Below are 26,028 nucleotides of genomic sequence, written 5' to 3'. Positions count from 1 at the left end.
TCCATTACCGACTTCACCACATTTCTGTCCTGCCATTTCTTCCTAAAAACTAACTTTCTTGCGGAACTTAAAAACAATTGGACCATTCGTAATAACCGGTTAGTTAAATATTCGCCACCAATATTCGTTCGGTACCCGATACATCGTAGATATCCGATATATTTTAAATTATATATTTATGTATATGTGTATGAATTTTAAGTTTTTTTTTTCATTTCTTGACATTGTTTGCGTGTATATAAAAATATGAAAAATCACACACACACACACGCACACACACACCTGTACACGTGCACACGCACTCACACGTACACACGCACCACACACACACACACGCACCACACACACACACGCACACATAAACACACACATATACCTGTATCAATGTTCGTATTTTTGAAAGCATATATAATATAAATATATACGAAAATCAGAAGAAAAAAAACAATTTTCCACCTTAATTTCTTAACTAAACGAAATTCATTAAATTTTATTTTCTAAAATATTTTAACTTTCTTTAATTGAATTTTAGTTTGGCAAGATATGGTAAGACGTTTGACTTAATTAAATTTTGAGTGATCACCTTTTGTTTAGTTGAATAAATACTGGGTCAATCAATCAGATAGTTAATTTATTCTTTGAATTGGTTAATTATTCAATTAATTAATTAATTATCTAATTAAATTTTTTGAGCCATTCATTTCATAACATATTACTTTTCCAGAGGTTTTGATTATTTTTAAATAAAATGTTTCTCGTCGTTTTGGTATTTGAAGTTGTCATTTGTAAAAAAATTAATCATTAAATATAGAAGAATTAACGTGTAAATTTATATTAAAAGTAGAAACTACACACTCACATATAAACACAGCATACTTCAATTTAACATACATATCTAAGCTACACAAACTTATAAACTTTACAACAAAATTCCGTAAAATAATGTTATTACCAATAAATCAATGATTGAAAAATTGAAGATTAAAATATCAATCAGAATCTCCCGCCAATAATTATATGTTTCCAGCTAAAAATCACAAAATTTCCGCCAAAAATTATGTTTCCCGTCACAAATCATGAGTTCGCCATTATAGTTCATTGTTTCCCGCCAAAAATCCCGAGTTTCCCGCAAAAATCAACCGTCTGCAGGTATAGCCCACAAATTTCGATCATAATCCCAGCCATCGTCACCTCCTCCATTGCTCCTGTGTTAAGTTTCAATAATAAAATTTGATTGAATTTTTATAAAAATGTTTAAAAAGTGAGTAAAAGAACAATAATAAATATTTCATAAAAAACTTTTTTAAATATTCATTCGAATGGGGATCAATGGAATAAGTCGTGGGAGAAGTTTATAGAATGGGAAGATGCAATCATTGGTGTCGGCACGTTATCCGAATTCTGCAGTAATTAAGTTATCCAGTTGCTTCTTGCTCAAACAGGCTTATGATTTTTTATGTCTATTTTAAAATTTATACTCCATCAACATTTATATCAACATTTATTTATTTATGACAGACCATATTATACGTTTAACGACAATTTAAATGCTATCAAATCAAAATGAAACCAAACAATTTATAAAATTAATTTAATTGATTTCATTGGCTGGCTGACTAATTAGATCGATAATTCTATTAATTAATTAATTAATTAATTCATCTTCTAATTAAATTAACTTAAATTTACGTAAAATAAATTTTGGTCACTTCTAATTTAAAAAACTCTAAACCCGAAATCCTTTTTGCTGAATCCAGAACCACACTGCATATACGGATGCAAGTCTTTAGTAAATAAAATAAAAATTAATTAATTAATTTAACTAATTAAATTAAATTTAAACAGAAATTAAAATATAGTAACGTAAATATGTATGTTGGTGCGAAGTATCAAAAAATATCTTACAATAAAGGGATGATTCATTTTTATTATTAATATTATTGTTATTTCGGTTGCTGTCTTTGCTGTTTCTGTTGTTGACGTCATTATGGCGGAAGCTGAGACAGTAGAAACCAAAGACAACAAATAGCAACATCAGCAACAACGAACATCCCAGCGTCACACCAACAATCAACGCCGTCGTATTGATAGTTGTTGTTGATGTTGTCATTATTGTTGTTGTCACTGGTGTGATATTTGTTGATGTTGTTGAAGTATTAGTTGTTAGGTTGTTTGAAATGACGTAAGAGAAAGACATTGAAGTTGTTGCTGTTGTTTTGTTCATCATGTTATTACCGTTACCGTGTGTTGTCGTCGCTAGTGTGGTAGATGTTATGGCTGCTGTATGTTTTTGGAAGAAAGTTTTGTAGTGTATGTAATCAGTGGTCTGAAAAAATTAATCTCAATGATTTAAAAAAAGTAATTTAAGATTTTTAAAATTTACAAAATTTAGTAGTAGTTTCAATAGTAGCAGCAGCAGTAGTAGAAGAAGTAGTAGTACAAGTAGTTGTAGTAGTAGCAGCAGATGTAGTAGTAGAAGCAGCAGCAGCAGTTGTAGTAGCAGATGTAGTAGTAGAAGCAGCAGTTGTAGTAGTAGTAGAAGCAGCAGTTGTAGTAGTAGCAGCAAATGTAGCAGTAGAAGCAGCAGCAGCAGTTGTAGTAGTAGCAGTAATACTACCTTCCAATAAAGTCGAAACAAGAATAGGGTTGCTATAAGGTCCAAACCCGCCATCAATACAATAGGCTCGTATCATCAGGACGTACGTTGTGTTGGGGACGAGTTGGCTATATTTATTGTTTTTGGTTACAGGTTTTTTTGTATTTATTTTTTGTAATTGATTTTTCATTAATTAGCGTTTATTAATTTTAGTTTGATTTGACACCATTTTCGTCGTAAATCAAAGGAATCTAGGCGTCTGATGCTATAAAAGGCTTTCACTATCATAAATTTTTCAGAAATACACTAAGCATACATGCAAACAAACATACATACACAAAACATACGTACACATATAAAATACATACATACATACGTACGCACATACAAAACCCACATACATGTCACACATACACAAACAAGCACACAGACACACACACACACACACACACACACATACACACACTCACATATACAAACAATTACAAAAAAATTTCCATAGCAACCTTGTTATGGCATTCATCAGTGGCAGGGCGACCTGCATTGTTGAACTTCGACCCTGATCGCGACCTTGCCACTGCACCACGTGACCTGTGACATCACAATTTCTATCGATCAGAGCAATTCCCTGCGTTTAAAATTCACAGTCTAAACATTAAAATGTTAATTCATGCTAATGTAGAACGATTAAAACGATTCATTAATATTAATTAGTTTTAGTTTTGACTGAAAAATATTTGTATTGTGTGTATGTTTTGTGTGTGTGCGCGTGTGTGTGCGTGCGTGTGCGTGTGTGTTACCTGCCATGTTGTAGCGAAAGAGTTTGATGTGACGTTGAATACCTGGATGTTTATGGGAGCGCCAGTTGGTGCTGAAACATCGTTATCATAATTGTCATCATCATTATAATCATCATCATCATCATCATCGTCATCATCATCAAGATTCTTTACACTAGCGGATTTATCATTTCATTAAACCGTCATCATCATTTAAAATCATATCCAAATATTGGAATAAAAGTGGACTCAATCTAACATAAAACTCCTAAGAACCATTTAATAAAAAAAAAACACATAAAAACCTGAAGGCTTTGTTTTAATCACTAGTTCAATGCCTATGTTATCATCACCATCAGCATCTATTATATTATTATTATTATTTTTATTATTATTATCATTATCATCATCATCGCCGGAATGGCAATCACTATTATAGCCAGCGTCATTTGAAAAGACTATCCTGATTGAATATAATGTATTTGGTTTCAAGTTGCCTATATATGCGTTCATGAAGTTGCTGATGTTTGTGAGTTTTATTTCGCGGGTGTTCCAAAAATTATTCAGATAATTGGTTTTTGTATTGTTATTACTGTTTTTGTTGTTGCTGTTGTTGTTGTTGTTATTGTCTACATTGGTGGTGCGAATGAGCTCCGCCCATCTCACAAGAACCTCTGTGATTGGATCGTTTCCTATCTCGTCTGCTCCTATCTTTCTGGCGCGAAAATTGAGGTAACGTGATTTAATGATTTAAAATGGTCGTTCAGGCTTTGAAAGTTTAAAATCAACTGTGACAGCACAACAATTTAAATATGAATTTAAATTTATGATAATCTATAGGACAAACATTTTACGAAAATTTATCAAAAAAAAAAAGTAAGCGAATTCATTCAAAATTACTGAAAGCCTGAAACCAAATTATGAACCTGCCATCTTAGGAGCAAAAGAAAGGACGAGTTATGAAAAATTTCAACGCTTTCGGCGCACCTCCGTGGAGCTTTTGAAAGAAAAAAATTTGTTAAATTCAAGGAAGTCGAACCTTTTTATCGTGCCTACTCTATGAAGGGCTGAAATAAAATTTGGAATAAAGAATAAAATGTGTATTATGCCAAACTTATAAATAATTGATTTCTCGATTAAAAAATGTTTGAAAATTCATGTTACTCACGAGAAAGTTTAGTAGTAAATGTTTGGGCGGTCGTGAAATCACTCACAAGCTGTTGTGGCTGTTGTTGCGTTTGTGGTTGTGGTGATTTTTGTGGCTGCCCAAACGCCACACACCTAACTCTACACTCGTAGAATGTGAATGACCTCAAACTGGCCAAGGTCACTCGTTGCAGGGCGCTCAACCTTGGCACAACTTCAACCACGTCGTACTCTTTAAATTTGGGTATTTATTTTTTATTAAATTATTTTCGAAAGATTTTTTCAACGAAATTCCTAATATTGTAGCCAATAATTTGTAACATTAAAGTAGGATTTATTTCATCTATCTTTTTTGCTAATATTTCATGAATATATAGGCTTCAAAATATTCGCCTTGTTACATCATCTTCACAGGATTGAACAAGCTACAATTATTCCGTCCTAACATATAGACGATTTTTAAAATACAGAGGAGGTTTTTTATTTTTCTTAACGTAAAAAAATCATGAAAATATAATAAACATAGCTAGAATAATAATTATAATATTTTATTATGGTCTGAGTTGGCGAGATTCATAACAGATAAGATGAAAACAGCATTTAAAGGTGCGACTCAACCTACAAAATGTAGTGAACGCAAATACAAAAAGGCCTATTTTTCAGTTGTGTTTTGTTTATAATTAGTATTTTGGTGTCTAAATAATAACAATTAATATTAAATTATTATTATTATTATTACTATTATTATTATTATTGATATTATCATTAATGTCCCACTTTGACCAGCCGGATATTTAATCCAGAATTGCACTTGATATAGTTGAATCCCGTAACTCACCTCTCCCGGTATTTCCCAGGTTAATTTTGCCGCGGTGCTGTTTGCCTCTTCAACTTTTAAATTTCGCGGCTCTGAGGGTGCTGTCCAGAAATAAATAATATTTTGAATTACGACTTTAAAAGAAAAACACATAAATTTCAATATGGTATTCTTACATATAAATTATAGTTCAATTCCTATATTAAAATTTCGTGTATGAATACTATACTAAAATTTTGTGTATGAATAAATACTATGAGTATATGCTAATAAGCATATGTTGTTACTAATAAAATTATTTAATATATAAAATGTTCATATCTTAATAAAATAATATTTGTGATGCTTATACATTTTTAAGATTAGTATAAACATTTTTTCATTTTTTACAATTTATTGCATTCTTCATCTTTCTCGTGCCTTATCCTTTCATGACATTGTCGACCATCGACCTCCACAAAACCCGATCTTTAACACTTTGTAGTAGTTGAAATGTGGTGATATTCAACAAGTGACACAAGGACTTCACGAATGTTATTCAGTGTTGACCGCGATCTCTTTTCCCTGCAATCTTTCCAGTAGTTGTTAGACTTTCCATTCTTTCCTTCCGCAGGATGTGACCAAAAAATTTAACTGCCCCCGTCACAATCAACAAAATTATTACAATACAAATACTTTTTTGTTTAAAAAAATGCAAGATTTAAATTTATGCAGACCATTAGCAGATGTGTAAGCTACAATGGGACTGCTGTATTCGCCGATTCCCGCCTCATTGGCACCGGCAACTCTCAACCAATAAGAAGAGCCCGATGTCAGGTTTGTCACGTGACACCATAATTTATTCGGCGGGAGATTTGAAAGGCTGGTGTACGATGTTTCGAAACTGTAAGTTAATGTTGGTGATCGAGTTAGGTTGAAAAATAATTTAAATGATCAACTTATGTTCTTAAATAAAAAAAAAACCTAGTAGCATTTACTTAAAAACTGCTACAAAGGCCAATCCGCTCTGACTACTGAAACCTATCGTCGAACCAACAAAAATTGATTTAATGATTCATGGGAAAATGACAAAAGATTGACTAACTACTGCATGTATTGCAGAGTGTATGATGTGACTGGAGTAGAAGGAGTCACCGTGGCAGCAGACCACGTGATGTTGATTGACGTTTTCGAAACTTGAGATATGATTGGTTGGATCGGAGGAAGAGGCGGTACTAAAGTTGAAAATCGTTATTAAAGTAACTCTTTATACTTCAAGTTTATTCAGAAATTCAAATTTGTTAAAAGTGTTATTTAGATTTTACGCGATTTCATGTTAAACTAAAAAAGGATTAATTATTTTAAACTCAAGATACCAAAAACTCACTAATTATAACGATATTAACATCAGCAACATCGACTCCAAGTACATTCTCAATCCGACAACTATAAACACCACTATCGTTATTCGAAACCACTCGTACCGATAAACTGAAATCGGTATATTGCACAACTCTATAGTTTTGGCTACTGTTCAATGTGACCAGAGAACCATCTTTAAACCAAAAGACAACTGGAGGAGGATTTCCTGCTGTTACCAAACACGCCAATTCTATATTTTTTCCAAGTACTAATTTCCCCTTTACTTTTATGGAACCAATTTTCGGTTTTTCTAGAAAAAAAAATTAAATTGTGCAAAAAGTTTACTTTGAATAATGAAACAAAATTTGAAAAGATTATTCCATAGCAAAACAAAAAAAAAATGATTTTTTATATCACATCACAACGGATTTTAAAAATAATAAGGCTAGATGTGATTTATTAAAACCTGTCAAATATAATTAATTCATTCGTACATTCATTCATCCATCCAATCATTTAATCAATCAATCAAACATTCATTAATCCATTCATTCAATCATTCAACTAATCCTACCCCTGACAAGAAGCTGCAGAGATTTTTCCATCCAACCCGCCGTGTTGTTGCACGTACATCTATATTCTCCCGAGTCTACAACGTGAGTGAACGACAAACTCAACGATGACGTCATTTTAAACAATGATGACGACGACGACGATGATGAAGATGATGACCCCGATGATGATGATGGCTCCGATGATGATGATGGCTCCGATGATAATGATGACGACGATGATGATGATGACGACGATAATGATGATGATGAGGATTCGGTTATTGTAACATTTTCGCCGGCATTCACCGGTACATTCTGAATGAGTAGGGAGAAAATTTCATATTATGATTAAATAATTGTCATCGAAATATAATTCATTCATTCGTTTGCTCGTTCGTTCGTTCGTTCATTCATTCATTCATCCATCCATTCATTTATTCACTCACTCTTTCAGTCATACATCCATTAATGTATAATGCAGTACGGTTAGTAAATAAAGCCCACATTAAATAGCCAAACGACTCTAGGCATGGGATTTCCAGATGTTTCACAGTTGAAGACGATAGCCTGAGATGAGTTGGTCACTGCGTTTGGAGATAGTGATGTTATCTTTGCCGGAACTACAAAAAAGACAATAAATATAATTGTAGTAGTAGAAGTAGCAGCAGCAGCTGCAGTAGTAGTAGTAGTAGTAGTAGTAGTAGTAGTGGTAGTAGTAGTAGTAGTAATAGTGGTAGTAGTAGTAATAGTGGTAGTAGTAGTGGTAGTGGTAGTAGTAGTAGTAGTCGTAGTAGTAGTTGCAGTAGTAGTAGTAGTAGTAGTGGTGGTGGTGGTGGTAGTAGTAGTAGTAGTGGTAGTAGTAGTAGTAGCAGCGGCAGCAGTAGTAATGAGAATATTAATAAATAAAATAAATTAAATTTTACATTAAATTAAAATTTAATATAATATTCAAAGGTAAAATTGAAAATGTGAGGTTGATTACCTAGGACATTGAGATAAGTCTGTTGGCAACTTTTAGCCACAACATTACTTGCGCAACATGAATACGCGCCGGTATCAGAATACGTCAAGTTGTGTACAAACAACATGCTTTTGATGTTGTTGTTGTTGATGATGTTGTTGTCGTTGTTGTCAGTTGTGATTTGTATGGAGTATTTATCGTTTGGTGAGAATAACGTGATGTTATCTTGAAAAAAGTGTTGTAATTTACATTTATTCGTTCGATATTTCAGGGTTGAAATTGTTGAAAATGTCGTGTAATAATAAATATATACAGAACAACGTAATGTAATGGTGACAACCTTTAAACCATGTGATGTTGGGAGGAGGAACAGCGTAGTAAGCACACGTCAGCGATTGTGAACGCTGCTCCAGTTGTGTGGAGTTTCTAAGGAATGACGTCATCGTCGGTGCAACTGCGTAGCGAATCAAAATCACATTATTAGAATTATCACATTTTATTCAATTCGTGTTATAAAAATTGAAAAACTTCAGTCAAAGCATTGATGGTGAATTTATGGAATCCGTCAGTCAGTCAGTCAGTCAGTCAGTCAGTCAGTCAGTCAGTCAGTCAGTCAGTCAGTCAGTCAGTCAGTAGACAAACCATGCATGCCCACGAGAACATCACTGCTGACTGCACTTCCATACAAGTTCGTGGCTCGACATTTGTACCTCCCTACGTTCGTCAGAGCAAAGTTCAGAACTGTCAACGATTGACCTGAATTGCTGGACCAAAATTTTAAAAAACTTTAAACTTTGAAATAATTTTTTTCAAATTTATATCTGGGAAAATATAAAATCGTGAACATAAGATATGAACCTAGAGTCTAAAAACAAATAACAAAAATTATTTTTACAAACCCATATATGACTGTTAAAGATTCATTGAGATTCACTCCATCCAGAGACCAAGTTACCTGAGGTGTTGGAACGCCTTGAACTATGCACGTCAACCATAGAAAGCCGTTCATTATGACGTCAGTAGGAATGGGAGGAACCAGAATTTCTGGAATTCCCTCCACAAATAAGAACGCTCCAACACTGATCCTGGAAGAAGAGGAAGCGAATTGGTTGGTTGCGAGACATGAGTACACTCCTCTATCTTCGTAACGAGTGATTGAAAACTCTAAAATGCTTGTTCTATTTGCCGAGCTCATTTTGATATTTGTCCGGTTATTTCCAACTATTCTGTTGTTGTTCTTAAACCAGGTGATGTTTGCCTCTGGAGAAGATGGCGGAGGTATGCACCTTAAGTTCGATCGTGATCCGAACAAAGCAAACGCGTTTCTCGGCGTTTCAATGAACGTTGGATCCAGATCTGTTTTCATCGTAGAAAGAAATGATTCGTATCAAATGAAATTCACCAGCTGCAGCACAAACACAAACACCAACAAGCGACGTAAACGCTGATCCCTTTCGGACTTACGACTCCTTCCGAATTGATTCCGGAGCACACGTAAGAACCCACATGGATATCCCTGTTGGCCGACGGAATGTAGAGCGTCCCATTGGGATAACTTACCCACAGACTGGCGTTAAGTATTTTGGTGGCGTTCACTCGCCATATCACTTGTGGAAGGGGCCATCCGGTCATCTGACAGTTTATATAACTCGGCACATTTTCAGGTATGTAGAGAACCTCAGGTAAGGGTTTCGATAACGTTGGCAACGTCGGGGTTACTAAACATTAAAAAATCTCCAAATATTAAATATTATAAAAAAAAATGAAATATATCATTTGTGAGCTTGAAACAACTAACCGAGCAAATTACATTTTTAAGAACGACATTACATTATAAGCTGTTAAGAGTTTCTAAAAAAAATGAATTAAACGTAAAATTTAACAAAAAAAAAAATTTAACTTGAGATGTCCAACTGGGCCACCGAACTTTTAACAACGACGAGCGACATGACGTTGACCGCCATGCACTGGTACTGTCCACTCGAATCATATGACGTCACGAATGTCAGACTGAAACTCCTCATCAGCCCACCACCTGGACCTTCCTCCGTTCCAAAAGTCGCCATGTTTCTCGCGCCATCCTCAAATAAGACTCCATTTTTGAGCCAGCTAACCACGGCCGGTGGAGCACTCATTCCAGACAGGCATTCAAATGTCACGTTGTCACCACTCTTCACTTTTTGTGGTTGCGGATCGATTTCAAAGTCTTCCGTGTCTTTTATTTTGTCAGTGATTTTAATGTTAACATTTCATACATTTTTAAAAATAGTTCATCAAATTACTACTTGTTATTTGTAAAATATATTTTCAAATGACCAAGCATAATACACACTTACACGCATTAACGACAGAGGCATTTTTGCTAGAAGCACTAAGACTTTTGTTGAAGTAGACGGTACATTGATAAGTACCAAGATCTCGCAGAGTAACTGACCTAACAAATAACGAACCATTCGACAACAAAGAAGCTCGCAAGTTCATCTTTAAAACAGACTGGCCATTGAGTGACCAGTCGTGATTAAACAAAATTTTCATATAGTCATCAATGGGAACGAAGGAATCATCATCGTTGTAGAGGGAGGCAATGCACGCCAGCTGGAAATCTCCTTTCAGTAAGACTGGGATCGATCCAGGATTTCTCGTTATTTCTGTTTCGGGTGCGGTTTTAATTACAGTGGTGATACATAATTTTGTCTTGTTTTATGAGCGTTATTTTGCTTATTTCATCTTACGCCATTCATTTTACGCAACTTGTTTTACGCGTAGTTTGTTAAAGCTCATAAAACGATGTTGCGCATAATCATTCAATTTAATTTAAACGAAGTTAAAAAAAACTACTAACTTAGTTTATAAGCAAGATGAGGTGCAATCAGCGAAAATAAAAATATTTTACCGATTAGCATTTTGTTGTTTATTGAACTTCACAAAAACTACAAACGCGAGAATGTTCGCCGCAGAAATTCTTACAGGTAGGAATATTGATTGCACAATAAACGCAAGTACGTAGTTGTGGTGGTTCACCAAACCTCATTAATTATTAAAATCAAACGATCCGTAGTAGAAAAAAGACAAACTAAGAGTAAGAACATCACAAAATTATTTTATCTACACAGAAATCAACAAAAATCATTTATTACACAGTTTTATTTAATAGAAAATTCGACAAAAACACGTTTAAAGTTCTTTAACAAGATTACAAAAAAATAAAGTCAGTTATTTCGCTGATTCACCGCTGGTATCTTGATCATTGTAGTTACGGCAGCCAAATATGGATGTTCCAACACGAACACTCGTGCTGCCAAGTTCCAACTGCAAATTTGTTACATTGTTACATTATACCACATGATTGCAATTCAGCATTATTACAACAGTTATACAAAATGATCTGAGATAAAATATAGGAGTATATATATTTGATTGATTGAATTGAATGATTGATTGATTGAAAAAGTTAGAAACGTATAACTATCATCATAAAAAGCCTTACTGCATGCTCAAAATCTGCAGACATCCCCATGCTTAATTCTACATCTGCCTCATCTAAATTCAACTTTTCGCATAACTCTTTTCTTGTTTTGAGTAACAACTAACAAAAAAATTTGGGAAAAAAGTTAAGTAAGATTTATAACATTTTTTCATCATGAAAACGTTGAACGTTACAATGAAATCAGGATTAGGGCCCAGAGTTAAGTCGTGATCAAATGATCCTATGGTCATCAAACCAGCAAACTCAAGCTTGGGACAATTATTGACGATGTGTGAGACCAACTCGATAGCTTGAGATGCACCGCAACCACTTTTATCTATCAAAAAATTAAACATTTATATAAAAATTGATGAACAAATTATTAAAAAATTTCCCAAACACTCACTATCTTCATTGCTTGTATTTACTTGCACCATAACTTTCAACTTGGATGGTCTGTTGATATTTGCACATGAGGCATTTAGAGCATTTGCAAGTTTGACAGAATCAACAGTCTCAACCATGTATAGGTTAGGTATTTGCACGACCTTGTTGACTTTGTTTTTCTGCAAATGGCCAATGAGGTGCCATCTGATTTCTTTACAAGATTCTAAAATCTGCCAGAGAAAGATTTGTCATATCAGAAATGTTTGATCAATTTTTAAATTATTTTTATTTTTAATCTGTGAGTACTTCTTTGTTTTGACTTTTTTCAAGCAGCTCTTGAACCTATAAAATATATTAATTTAATTAATATATTATCAAATTTTTAATAAATTAATAAGATTTAAACATTATTAATAGTTAGCAATTTGCAAAAATTACAAATTTAAATTAATAAAGTTCTAACATAATTTTCTCCAAAATGTCTCTGTCCCAACTCATAAACCTTCACAACATCTGATGCTGACCTGGTTTTACTGACTGCAACTAAACGAGGTGCGATATTTGATTTCTGTTGTGAACATTAAAAATCAAACATGTTGATTTGTTTGATTTTGTTTGGTTGATTACAGTACATTGAAGAATGAAATTTGAATAAATAATGATTCTCCTTGAATTGAATATGAAGTGAAATTTAAAAACATGCAAAAAAGGAATCAAAAACAATGAAAAAACAGCGCAATTGAAAAAATTTTTTTTTCCGAATATTTAAAATGCCAAATGCGTCTGAAAATTTAAAATATTTAATTTTTTAATGAAAATGAAAGCAATAAAAAAGGAAAACTTACATTTTTGGATCTCAGTGTGGCATCCACAAACTTTTCATAAACCGAGCGATACGATTTATTGAGTTGCAGAGCTTCGGACATCATTCTCATCATATCATGCACTAATTGTCAGTTATATTTCACTGTTTTATACCGGACACCGTTTCAACAACGCAACAACTTTCATTTGCAACTCGATCGCAAGCCTCTTCGTTTATATTTATTTACATTGTGGGAAATTTAACTAAAAGTATATTTTAGTATGAAACGGTTTTAATATGAAGCAACATTAATAATTACTGCTTGATGTGTAGATTTTGGTTTAAATAATAGATTTTATTTAATGAACTTAAAATTAATTTTATAATTGTAATTACCGTAAAAATTAATTTTATTTTTTTATCATTGAATATTGAAATAATTTTCCGATGTTGGTTGTGGCGCCTTTATATTAAAAGTGAATTTATGTTTTCTTCTCGTACGCTCCTCGTTTTTTGTTTTACGATCAATTAAATTTTAATTATTAAATAATAAATTATAATCGTAATTTAGTCTCAAAATGGGAGAATTCAAAATTGATAAAGAAGCTTTTCAGCGAAGAATGAAAAAAGTCTACCTGGCTTGGAAGGTTCAGCAGTTGAATTGAAAATTTTGAAAAGTTGCTAATTTAAAATTAATTTCGCACCACCATGGCAAGTAGATAAGTTTTTCTGATTTTACGCAAAAATTCTTAAAAAGTGTCGCCGAAAATTATTTGACTGCTTAAAATTTTTCATTGATGTGTTTTTAATTGGAAAAATCAAATCTTTGTTGCTTTTTCAGTTCTACAATATAATTTTCATTTGTTTAATGAAAAAATCTGGCATGATTTCCACATGTACGCTTATGCTTATACATTTATCAAACAATTCGTTAATTAATTTGTTAATATTTAAATAATTATGCAGGATGCCTCAGAAGATCACCCAATGTCAAAGGTCGATGCAATAGTAGTGGCTGTTGGGGCTGCCGAGGTTGTTTACTCCAAGTCAATATCAATACAGGTTTGTAATTAGTGCATGGTATTACTTATTATTATTATGTTTATTTTTATTGCTAATATTTTTACTAAAAATTGACATCACCGTACTCTGTTACTAGAACTGGTTATTCGGTTACGAACTGCCTGACACCATATTAGTACTCTGCGAGTCGGCCATTTATGTTCTGTCCAGTAAAAAGAAAGTTGAATTCGTTCGCCAGGTTGAGGATTGCTGTAATGACATCATCCCAACTATGAAGTTACTAACAAGAGATAAGGTGCGTTGGGTTTTTTTTTATTTATTTATGTTGTTGCTGTTTTGTTGTAGTTTTTTGTTGTTCATAGTGGCCTTCTTGTCTATTTTGTTGGTTTTTGTTATGGTTGCAGTTTTTAATATTATTGTTAATGTTTTTTACTTACATATATATATATAGAGAAAGAGATAGTGAGACACATTTGATGCTATTATGAATTGTTATTTTAACATTTAAATGTTTCGGGTTTTTTTTCAAGGCTGACAAGGATAAAACAAATTTTGATACGCTAGTTGAGGCCATAAAAGAATCCTCACAGGTTTAGAGATTGTTTTTTAATCTTTGATAATCCTTTTAATTTGTCTTTAATATTAATATTATTATATTGTTAAGTGTTTGAAAAATTATTAGATTATTAAATAAAATAGGTCTAATTTGTAAAAAATTAGACCTATTTTTGTAATTTGTAAAAAATTATCCTTATTTATAGAAAATTTTGTATATTTTCAAAAAATAGGGAAAGTCGATAGGTGTCTTTCCAAAAGATAAATTTCCTGGAGAGCTGATAGATGGATGGAAGGCTGCGTTAGATGGAGCTGGCTTAGAATCGGTTTGTGTATCTGTTTGTCTATTTGTCAGTCTGTCTGTCATCTGTCTGTCTGCATGTGTGTACGTTATGTGTGTGTTATGTGTGACTCTAGCATGTTCTTTCAAAAATATGAAAACATTTTCGTTTCATTCCATGATTAATATTTCATGATTGTTGGCTTCATTTGATTCTTCACTCAATGAATATTTATAATATTTATTTTCATTTTGGTCTACCAATTTTGATGTATAGGGATTTAGAATTTCCAACATACTTCATTCAAACTGAACATTTCTCTGTAACATTCATTCATATTTTTTGCATATCAGGTTGATGTCACTTCACATCTAGCTCTGATCATGGCCGACAAAGAGGAAAGTGAGCTGTCCCTCATAAAGAAAGCTTGCACCGCTACCATGGATTTGTTCAATAAATACCTCAGGGAGCAGCTGATGGATCTCATTGACAAGGAGAAGGTTAGGAGAGTGTGGAAGTTTTGTTCTGTTCTCTCGGATTGGGTTTTGTTTTATTTTAGAGTTATTTTTTGTTTTGCTTGGTTTTGTTTTTCACTTGTTTCTTTTCATTTTATGGAATTTTCTATAAAATTTTTTGTTTTTTTTTTTTTTGAAAATAAGGAGAATGTGATGTGAGTGTTTTGTTTTTGGGAATGTTTTTTATCTTTCTCTGTTAATATATGTTGCAAAATCTAGCAGCTTCGTTATAAAATATGGATAATTATAATGGTTTATAAATAATAAATATAATTTTAAATAATTAAAAAATGGCCGACAGCATGTGAAGCACTCGAAGTTGGCAGCCCAAGTCGAGGACGCCTCACAGAACAAGAAGTACATAACAGGGTTGGACCTGACGCAGTTGGATACCTGCTACCAGCCCATCATTCAGAGTGGAGGCAAGTATGAACTCAAGTTCAGTGCCAAGGCGTTAGTATTGTGAGAGAATGAGTGAGTGAGTGAGTGAGTGAGTGACATTGAGTGAGTGACTGTAAGATTGAGTGAGTGAATGAGTGAGATTAGTGAATGAATGAGTGAGATTGCGTGAGTGACTAAGTGAGATTGAGTGAGTGATTGAGTGAATTGACTGAAAGGAGTGACTGGAAAGATGTATGTATAAGTGAATGGTCGAGTAAGTGACAATGAGATGATGAAAGTGATGACGAGTAACAGAACAGTATTATAGAGGAGATGTTTTTGTGATATATGTGTATGTATCAGATGATGACAGCTAAATTAACATTGGCTGCCATAAAATATCAACATAATTACCATCACTACCATCATATAGAGACAACAACATGCTACACTTTGGCTCAATAATCTGCATGTTGGGTCTGAGGTACAAGTCTTACTGTTCTAATGTTGCCAGAACGATTATGGTGGATCCGACTGAAGATATGCAGGCCAACTATGCTCTACTCTTAAAAGCACATGAAGAGGCTGTCAACTTATTGAGACATGGTTAGTTTGTGCGTGTCTGTTTCCCTCTGTCCATCTGTCTTTGTCATATTTCTGTGCGTTTGAGTTTTGTGTCATATTAAATCATTCTCTTGTGTGTGTTTGTGTGTGTGTGTGTGCGTGTGTCTGTTTTATGTTTGTATTTGGTATCATTTTAAATCATTTTCTGTTAGGAAACCATTCAGTCACACACGCACATAAACACACACACACATGACATTCAATGGTAAATTATTGTACAATAAAAATCTCGAAGGTACAAAGCTGTCAGATGTTTACAAAGCCATTGTGGACGTTGTTAAATCTGAAACACCTGCACTCGTTGATAAGCTAACAAAAAATGCTGGGTGTGTATGTATTTGCAGTTAATTTAGAAACTCATTAGAAGTTCACTTGTACTGTTCTCATTTACAATTGAATATCATTGAGGAGTTATGGCATTATCAAATTGGTTTTATACAAATTAACATCACTCTTACCAGATACATGGTTTATTAATTTATTTATTTGAATTAAAGACATTCATTCATTTCTTGAAACATTTATCCTTAGCATAATCGTTTAAAGATATAAATTTGTGTGTGTGTGCACGTGCGTGTGTGTGTGCGTTGTTAATCAAACGGTATCTTTTTCAATAATATTATTAAACTTTTTCCAAAAAAAAAGTTTCGGCATGGGCTTGGAATTCCGCGAAACCTCCCTGCTGATTGCAGGCAAAAGTGATGCAGTTGCAGTGCAAGGTATGGTCTTCAACCTCAACATCGGTTTCACAGATCTGGAGAACAAGGCTGCCAAAGATGAGGAGGGTAAGAAGTACGCCCTGTTCATTGGAGACACGGTCGTCGTGAATGATCAGGTTTGTCGGTGGTGTTTGGCTTGTTCCTTTGTAGGTCGTTGGTCGGTTGGTTTGTCTCTTTGGTATGTTCATCAATTTATATTTCTTTGATATATTCATCAGGTTGTAATCGTTTGGTATGTTCGTCAAGTTATATTTCTTTGGTATGTTCATCAGGTTGTATTCGTTTGGTATGTTCATCAAGTTATAGTGATAAAAGTTATAATACTTTTAGTGTTAAGGTAGGAGTGCATCAAGGATCTGTGTTATCACCGTTTCTGTTTGCAATTGTGATGGATGTTGTGTGTGGAAACATAATGGAGGGGTTGTTATTTGAGATTTTGTATGCAGATGATTTAGTCTTGATGGCTGATAGCATGGAAGAATTGCAGTTAAAATTTGACAGATGGAAAAGTGTTATTGAAAAGAAAGGGTTAAAAGTTAATATTGGTAAGACGAAGGTAATGGTGAGTGGGGAAGGTGGGGAGCGAGTGATAAGTAAAATAGACCCCTGTGGGGTATGTGACAGGAGAGTGAAGGCTAACTCGGTATTGTGTATAGGATGTCAGAAATGGGTGCATAAGAGATGTAGTGGTGTGAGGGGGGCACTGAAAAAAGTGGAAGGCACGTTCAAATGTAAGAAATGTGTTCATGGTGTGATTAATAGGACGGACGCAAGGACGGGGTTGAGTGGTGGTATTGAAAGAGTGGAAAGCTTTGTTTACTTAGGGGATAAGCTGAACGCGGATGGAGGATGTTTGAGCGCAGTTACGGCTAGAGTTCATGTGGGATGGATGAAATTTAGGGAGCTGGGTGGGGTATTGTGTGGAAAGAAATGGTCAGTGAAGATGAAAGGGAGGGTATATAAAGTATGTGTGAGAGCAGCGATGGTATATGGTGGTGAAACTTGGGTGTTGAGGAGAGAGGAGGAAAGTGTACTGCAGAGGGCTGAAAGAGCTATGGTGAGGATGATGTGTGGGGTTAAAGTGAAGGATAGGAGGAGTAGTACAGAGCTGATGTCAATGATGGGACTGAATGAGGACATTGTGACATTGATAAGGAGATCGAGATTGCGGTGGTATGGACATGTGTTGAAAAGGGATGAAAGGGTCGGGATTAGGCGAGCGTTGGAGTTCGAGGGTGAAGGAGTGGTAGGAAGGGGTCGTCCGCGATTGGGATGGAGAGAACAGGTGGAGAAGGACAGGGTGAAAGCGGGGTTGCGTGATACTGAGGCGAGTGACAGATGTGGATGGCGTCGAGGGGTATTTCGGTTTCATCATAGGTAGCCAAACGGCAACCCCCGATCTCGAGGAAAATGTCGTCTAAACGTGTGTTGTTATGTTCATCAAGTTATATTTCTTTGATATGTTCATCAGGTTGTAATCGTTTGGTATGTTCATCAAGTTATATTTCTTTGGTATGTTCATCGAGTTATATTTCTTGTCTTTGTTTGGTGGTCATGAAAATCGAATTCAGATTATATGCTATGAGGTTTTGTTACGACCTTTTGAATTAAAACTTGAAAATTAACAGGACACACCTGCAACTGTGTACACACCACAGAAGAAACAAACGAAAAACGTTTGCATCTTCTTAAAGGTCAGGTTTCATTTCATTTTTTTTTTCAACTTCAGACTTCACCATTTAAATTATTTGTTTCATTTCGATATATGTAGTCACAATTTATATTAATGTATTTGTATTGCACTGATATGCTATCTTATATTTTGATGATGATGATGATAATGATAGGAAGAAGAGGAAGAGGAGGAAGAGGAAGAAGATGATAAAAAAGAAGATGACCCAAAAATAGCGGGAAGAGGTCAAAGAAATGCCATCTTGGCTAATAGAACCAGGGTATGGTTTTTTTTTAAGATTTTTGTAGCTTTAGCTTTTTCCCCACCCCTCTCTCTCTCTCTCTCTCTCTCTCTCTCTCTCTCTCTCTCTCTCTCTCTCTCTGAGTTTATGTGTTTCATTTTAAATTGTAGTTCTACTTTTCTTTTATGTCATTTATCATGTTGTATGTTGTTGCTTCTTATTTAAGAACATTAAAGTTAATAAAACTAATTACATTTTTCTAATTTGTGCAATTTATTTATCAAATTTGTTAATCAATATTTATTAATATTGGTGGTGGTGGTGGTGGTTTGTCCTACTTATGACATTAAACTGACCCTCACTGCCTTGTGAGTGATGTTGGATCATCAAAGGCTAGGCCCACCGCTTATAACTGTGGTTGCGTAAGGAAGGGCGTCCTGCGTAAAAATTAGCCAAATAAATTACTTATGATGGAATGGCGTCGAGGGGTATTTCGGTTTCATTATAGGTAGCTAAACGGCAACCCCCGATCTCTGGGAAAATGTCGTCTAAACGTGTGTTGTTGTTGGTGGTGGTGGTTGTGTTTCTATATGATTCCACGTTGTTCTAAACTTTTTCCTTCCATATTGTTTTCAAAGCCGGTTAGTGTTGATCAGATTGGATAGATATATCTGTTATTTTTGTTCATTTATTTCCTCCATAGAACATTATTTTTATCATTCAATAATTTTTTTTCTTCAATGCTAATTTATCTATGTCGGTTTTTTAAAATTCACTTCGATTTCTTAGACATATTAGTGCATGTCGTATTAATCTCATTATGGTTTAAGTCATTACATTGTAAAATTTTCTGTTTTTATATTAGCTGCTAGAGAGAGAGAGAGAGAGAGAGAGAGAGAGAGAAATAATTCAGTGTATGATTCTGTTATTAATATCAATTGTATCATTTTTATTCAGAAAAGCATAGAAACATTCTTTGAGTTACTGAAAATGTTTTATTTCAAATTCTTTCAGATGAAAATTTTTAATCATTTGAATATTTTCACACTCAGTTAAACAAACATAGCATCGTTTGATATTTTTCGTTATTGGGTTGTTGGAATGATAGGAAGGTTGAGTGATTGGATGGGATGAACTACTGATGAACTATTGAATGGGATGGGATGAACTACTGATAGATTGAATGGATGGTTGAGAAGTTGGTTGATCAATTGGTTGATTGATTGACAGACGGAAATGACAGCAGAGGAGAAAAGGCAGCTGCACCAGAAGGAACTTGCTGAAAAGTTGCACAAGGAGGCTCTTGATAGGAATGCAGGCCACAAGGAGAAAGAGAACGAGAAAAAGTGAGAGTGTTGTGTGAAAAGTGAGAGTGTAGTGAAACTGAAATGAAACTGGTGACATCACAATGACGTCATTTCGGCGTTATAAATAGCGTCACTTTTCAATGACAGTGCATTGATTGATGAAATCTCATTGCTTAACAAATGTAACAAAAATGTGGCATTTCAATTTTTTTCTTACTACTGTTATCACTACTGCTGTATGTTAATTTACTACTTTATAACTTCACTTATGAAATGCCTAACTCTAGTAAATCATTTTAGAAGCGTGAATTGACTAATTAGTTAATTAAATGAATTAATTAATCAGTTAATTGATAATTAGTTAAATTTTTTTCTGAACAGAGATAGAAAAGTGAGCATATCGTACAAGAACATTTCACAAATGCCTAAGGAACCTGAGATTAGAGACCTGAAAATCTACGTAGGTCCGTGTTTTTACAAATCTCCTTTTTTGTTTCATTCATTTTTTTATAACAAATTGATAACAACAAATTTATGACTCATGATTTATTCTTATCGTCTTTATTAAGTTATTTTACGAGAATAAATTTTTGATGAAATGTTTCTTTTCTTCCCCAAAAGATAAAAAATATGAAACAGTCATCCTGCCTATATTTGGCTATCCATGCCCTTTCCATATCTCAACAATTAAGGTTGGTCTGACTCGATTTCACTTACACACAAATAGATTCAGTATATTTTCTTATTGCTACTTTGATGTGTCAACCGACAATCACGTATACATTGTTAAATACCTAAACTACTTGGTTATATTTCATTGTTGTTCATATCATCTTGACTCATCTTATTACAAATTAGAGCAAATTTAAATGGAAAACTTCATCATCTATAACCACTTTAGAACATAAGTCAGTCGGTGGAAGGAGATTACACATACCTACGTCTCAATTTTTTCCACCCTGGTTCTAACCTAGGTAGGAATGAAGGGGTCATCTATCCCAACAACGAAGCTACCTTTCTTAAAGAAATGTTCGTTTTTTTTCTGTTTTTTTGTTTTTTAGTTTTTTTTATCTTGCATCATTGTTTTTTTTCACACCAGTTAGGCTATTACATTTGCAGACTGTTAATTTGATGTTTTTAAAAAATTGTCTCCATATGGTTTCTTTTACATCATTTCTATTATCTCTACTACCATTATGGTGGTCATCATTCGTATTACCGCCATTATAATAACCTTCACCATATAATGACCATCACCACTGTAATCACCATCAATCACAACAGAACGTATCGAAGTTCAAACTCGAAGGAGCCAGGTGAACTGTCCGCCCCATCATCAAATCTCAACACAGCATTCAGACTCATCAAAGAAGTCCAGAAGAAATTCAAAACGAGGGAGGCTGAAGAGAGAGAAAAAGAGGTGGGTAACGGTTGTAATGATGACGTCATGATGGGGTCATGATGTCATCAAGATGCTGGTGACTATGTATGGTGGTGTGGTGTTGTTGATGATAGAGATTTCTTAAAGATGATGTAGATGGTGATTTGGTAGAGATTTCTCAAAGATGATGTAGATGATGATTTGGTTGATGACGCTGATGAATTAGCTTACTGTGAGATAGAAAATGGTGATCTGATGGTACTGATGAGAAAAATCATCATGTTTTCACCATCGTAACAAAAGGGGGTCATGAAGCAGGACACACTGATCGTCAATCCAAACAGAGGCAACCCGAAGTTGAAGGACCTGTACATCAGGCCCAACATCGTCTCTAAGAGGATCACTGGATCGCTGGAGGCACATACTAATGGTTTGTAAATGTGTGATAGGCTGTTGGGAGTTTGTATTACAAAACTATTAATTGCATCTTTGTTTTCAAGTCTTCTTTGTTGCACTTAAATCCACTCTTTTTGTTCTTTGTTTATTCATCCCTTTATTTTTATTTATCTATTTTTTATTTTTCATTATGATTTTTTCTCTTCCATGAAGGTTTCCGATTTACATCAGTACGTGGGGACAAAGTTGACATATTGTACAACAACATAAAGAATGCCTTCTTCCAGCCATGCGATGGAGAGCTGGTCATCTTGCTTCATTTCCATCTTAAGGTACATGCCATTTCATCAACTAACTGACCATCCTAATAGTTATGGTCATTTTAATGTCTGTAACATTGACTGTAAACTGCTCTGTCCTATGCAGTTCATTGGTCGAATATATTTAAGAATAGGTGTGAATGTCGTCATTATTGACCTGCCTTTATGCGTTACAGTACTTTTATTAATACTGAATGTTGAAGATAATATAATATAATAATAGGTTGAAAATAATATAAAAATATAATAAAATAATATAATTATATATATTTATTTATTTAGGACAATATATATAATATAATAAGATTTCCTCTTTGTTTGTTGGTCTCCTAACTTTTATCACCATAATTTCTATTAGACTTCATTATTACATATCATCAGCGTTGTTGTTTCACTCGCCTTATCTCACTGACTACAAATGATGGTGATCACCCCTCATTGCAGAATGCCATATTATTTGGCAAGAAGAAGCACATTGACGTTCAGTTCTACACAGAAGTTGGGGAGGTGATAACAGATCTGGGCAAGCACCAATACACCCATGACAGGGACGACCTCAGGGCTGAGCAGGTTTGTGGCTCAGTCCAGTCGAATGATTGGTACCTTGAATGTTTGCACTTGATTCTGTTTAAATGTTATCCGTGGAGTGTATAATGTTCAGTGTGTGTGTGTGTGTCCGTGTTCTGTGTGTGTCTATCCGAAATAGCAAACTCCTATATTATGATATCGCCGTATAACAACGTGTCAACAGTCTGAAAGAGAGCTGAGGCACAGGTTGAAAGCAGCATTCAAAAGTTTCTACGAGAAGGTAGAAGCTATGACCAAGCAGGAGGTAGAGTTTGATGTTCCATTTCGTGACCTCGGCTTTCATGGCGCCCCCAATCGTAGCACTGTCCTCATACAACCAACCAGTGGCTCGGTTGTTAATCTCACTGAATGGGTTCGTTTTGATGGCTGTGTGGATGATAGCAATGTTTTTACATAATCAGAACTTTCGTTACCATATCATCAAATGCAGCCTCCATTTGTTGTGGCTCTTGATGAAGTCGAGTTGGTGCACTTTGAACGGGTTCAATTCCAACTGAAGAACTTTGATATGGTTTTCATCTTTAAGGACTACCATAAGAAGGTCGCGATGATCACAGCTATCCCCATGGCACAGTTGGATCATGTCAAGGAATGGCTCAAGTGCGTTCAATCGTTGATCATCGATTATCATTTGCTGGGTAACATGCTGCTAGAAATCATTTTCTGAGTAATTTCTAATTTGTTTATTCAGTTCCTGTGATATAAAGTACAGTGAAGGAATTCAGAGTTTGAACTGGACGAAGATCATGAAGACCATCACCGACGACCCGGCCAAGTTTTTCGAAGATGGTGGTTGGAGTTTCCTCGATCCTGAGAGTGATGTTAGTTCAGTTGAGGAGGCTGCTAATAATGTACTGCATGTTGCTTCATGTTTTGATTGCTTTCAACGTCTTCTCTTAATCTTGAAAAACTTTTCAAAGTTTGATTTTTTCTCTTAGTCAGCAGTCAAATGTTAACTTATTGATTGATTGATTGACTGATCGATTGATTGATTGATTGATTGATTGACTGATTGATAGGCTGAAGATGACGATGATGATGAAGATGACGAGGACGACGCGTACAATCCGTCTGATAGTGAATCAGCGGAGGGAAGCAGTGATGATGAAGATAGTGATGACAACTGGTCGGCTGAGGATGAAGATGATGATGACGGTTGGTGTTTTTTCGAGACAGTATTTTTTTCTAGCATTTCTTCAAGGCATATTATAGTAGCACGCCCTATGTAATGATGTGCTACCAGGCCCGCACTCATTCTTGTCAGTGGCTTTACAAAAAATTACTTTTTCCGAGTCCAAATGAATTCAAATTGAACTTACTCACCTCCAAACTTATCAGATAGATATTCTAATGGTGGTAGGGAAACAGTTGAATGTCCGTCGGTATAGTTTGCTTAGCGTTAGGCAGTTATTTGCTGTCATGCTTGGAGTTGTTGAATATGAAAATGACAATGGTGTTGGTTTAACGACTGATTGTTGTTGACACTTTGTTCACTTAGGATCTGAAGAATTGGGTTCTAGTGAGGAATCTGGTAAAGATTGGGATGAACTGGAGGAGGAGGCCAAAAGAGGTTGACGTTTCATTTTCTCATCATCATGTTCATTTATTTATTTATTTACTCACTTTGACATATACTTTTACATTAAATCCTGTTGGAACTTATGCTTACTACATTTTTCATCAAAATCGCCGTTGACAGCCGACGCCGAAGATGATTTGGACGACAGTCGAGACGATGAGAGGCATAAGAAGTCGAAACAGAAGCACAAGATGAACAGCAATCACAAACACAAAAGCCCCAAGAAGCACAAGAGTCCCGAGAAGAAGCATCACAAGGCCCACCATGAAGCCAAGCACAAAAACGGTCACACTACCAACAGCAATGAAAAGTCGCACAAATCATCGAAACGCCGCAATAGCGATGGCAGTGATAGGGGCAACCACAAGAAGCGAAAATAATGACGACGACGATAACATTTTATATTATTATTATTATTATTATTATTATTATTATTATTATTATTATTATTATTTGCACAATCGAGTAATTAACTATTTTTTATTAAATGTATAAAGTAATGTAGATAAGCTGGCATGCAGTGACACGATTATCTTGTGCTGTACGCTGATTTTAATTAGGCTATCAATAATTGTCCTCCGTTCGTTTTCATGTTTTAAAGAATTTGGTTTGTTATCCATTGTGAAATGACTAATGATTTCAGTAATATTTCATAAAATGACCATTTAATAACTCGTGAATCGAAACAATGTTTCCTGAGAAACTGTTTGTGATATTGTATTTGTTGCCACTCGCTGTTAGGTTTTACATTCACTAATTCTAAAGAAACTTATAATCGCGGAAAGTTTTATTGACTCTGTGCTATTGAAACCTCAGATTAAAACGCCGGACTTCGTAGTTACGTGTTAACCTGCTGGCCAATAGAATTTCAAATATAGCGCCTTATTGCGTCGTCATAAAGTCGTCTTCAATCTCATCTGACACTCGATATTCCATGTATGTGTGACTGGTGGGATGTCCAGTTGGAATGGTCGATGTAACGGTCATATTTGGAAGAAAATCCTATGGTGTTGGAACGTGAGAGGTTTCATATAGTTTACAAATTGCAATAAAACTCCACAAGTGACGTAGTTTTAGAATAACTTGCCATGTGATCGAGTCCATGTGCTGTGCATACATGTTAAATAACTCGGACCATATACTTGGAATACTTGAAACCACTAATGCGTTTTACGCCATTATCCCACGTTTTGTATGAATTCTCGTGAAATGATTTCTTGTTCTTCTAGTCTTCAGGTTTGGTCTGCTCAAATATATTCACGTTTCCCAAAACACATCTGTTGACATTCAATTCTGTATCTTGTTTTCAGCAGCTTACGGGTGCCTGTGTTTGTGTTTAAATATTTTTTTTTAAAATCGTCACACGAATGTTACTGCTCACTTATGTGTTGAACGAATTCCAATGAAACTCGAACACTTTAAATGGTTAACTTTTAATTTAATTGTAAACGATCTTATTAGATTACTGTGATTGGTCGGAATCATTTATGCATCTCAAGAGACATTCATTCATTGGTTTAGCAAATGCTTAATTCGTATACGCAATTGGTCAGTCTCTAGCCAATGGCGTGTCTGCTCGTTCGTTTAATCTTTA

The 26,028-nt window shown here is 34.7% G+C and overlaps 3 protein-coding genes across 3 annotated transcripts; 1 reads left to right on the top strand and 2 right to left on the bottom strand.

The window, feature by feature from the left end:
* Positions 1-1,716: 1,716 nt before the first annotated feature.
* Positions 1,717-7,368, bottom strand: HELRODRAFT_180266 (hypothetical protein; the record flags this gene model as incomplete). Its single annotated transcript, XM_009029582.1, has 11 exons — positions 1,717-1,784; positions 2,618-2,724; positions 3,103-3,224; positions 3,397-3,467; positions 3,681-4,090; positions 4,657-4,753; positions 5,299-5,439; positions 6,055-6,200; positions 6,423-6,552; positions 6,705-6,989; positions 7,254-7,368. 11 exons carry the CDS (start codon positions 7,366-7,368, stop codon positions 1,717-1,719), a joined length of 1,692 nt encoding a protein of 563 aa, XP_009027830.1.
* Positions 7,369-11,407: 4,039 nt separating this feature from the next.
* Positions 11,408-12,606, bottom strand: HELRODRAFT_87802 (hypothetical protein; the record flags this gene model as incomplete). The annotated part of the gene is made up of 6 exons (XM_009029523.1): positions 11,408-11,503; positions 11,682-11,780; positions 11,855-11,997; positions 12,067-12,277; positions 12,354-12,389; positions 12,511-12,606. Coding segments are annotated over 6 exons (681 nt in total), but the record flags the coding sequence as incomplete, so codon positions are not given.
* A 751-nt stretch (positions 12,607-13,357) lies between these two features.
* On the top strand, positions 13,358-25,225 carry HELRODRAFT_193835 (hypothetical protein). Its single transcript, XM_009029581.1, has 26 exons — positions 13,358-13,499; positions 13,819-13,914; positions 14,012-14,170; positions 14,406-14,465; positions 14,664-14,756; positions 15,065-15,211; positions 15,528-15,679; positions 16,041-16,213; positions 16,467-16,557; positions 16,877-17,066; positions 18,579-18,644; positions 18,798-18,902; positions 20,091-20,209; positions 20,552-20,634; positions 20,792-20,862; positions 21,072-21,199; positions 21,455-21,590; positions 21,855-21,981; positions 22,161-22,279; positions 22,712-22,837; positions 23,019-23,207; positions 23,286-23,455; positions 23,547-23,676; positions 23,875-24,010; positions 24,354-24,425; positions 24,555-25,225. Exons 1-26 carry the CDS (start codon positions 13,431-13,433, stop codon positions 24,812-24,814), a joined length of 3,267 nt encoding a protein of 1,088 aa, XP_009027829.1. The 5' UTR covers positions 13,358-13,430; the 3' UTR covers positions 24,815-25,225.
* Positions 25,226-26,028: the final 803 nt, after the last annotated feature.

Source organism: Helobdella robusta (genome assembly GCF_000326865.2).
Source record: "Helobdella robusta unplaced genomic scaffold HELROscaffold_60, whole genome shotgun sequence".
NCBI classification, from domain to species: domain Eukaryota; kingdom Metazoa; phylum Annelida; class Clitellata; order Rhynchobdellida; family Glossiphoniidae; genus Helobdella; species Helobdella robusta.
The sequence above is the reverse complement of the archived record's forward strand: the minus strand, read 5'-3'. Positions and strand labels throughout refer to the sequence as shown.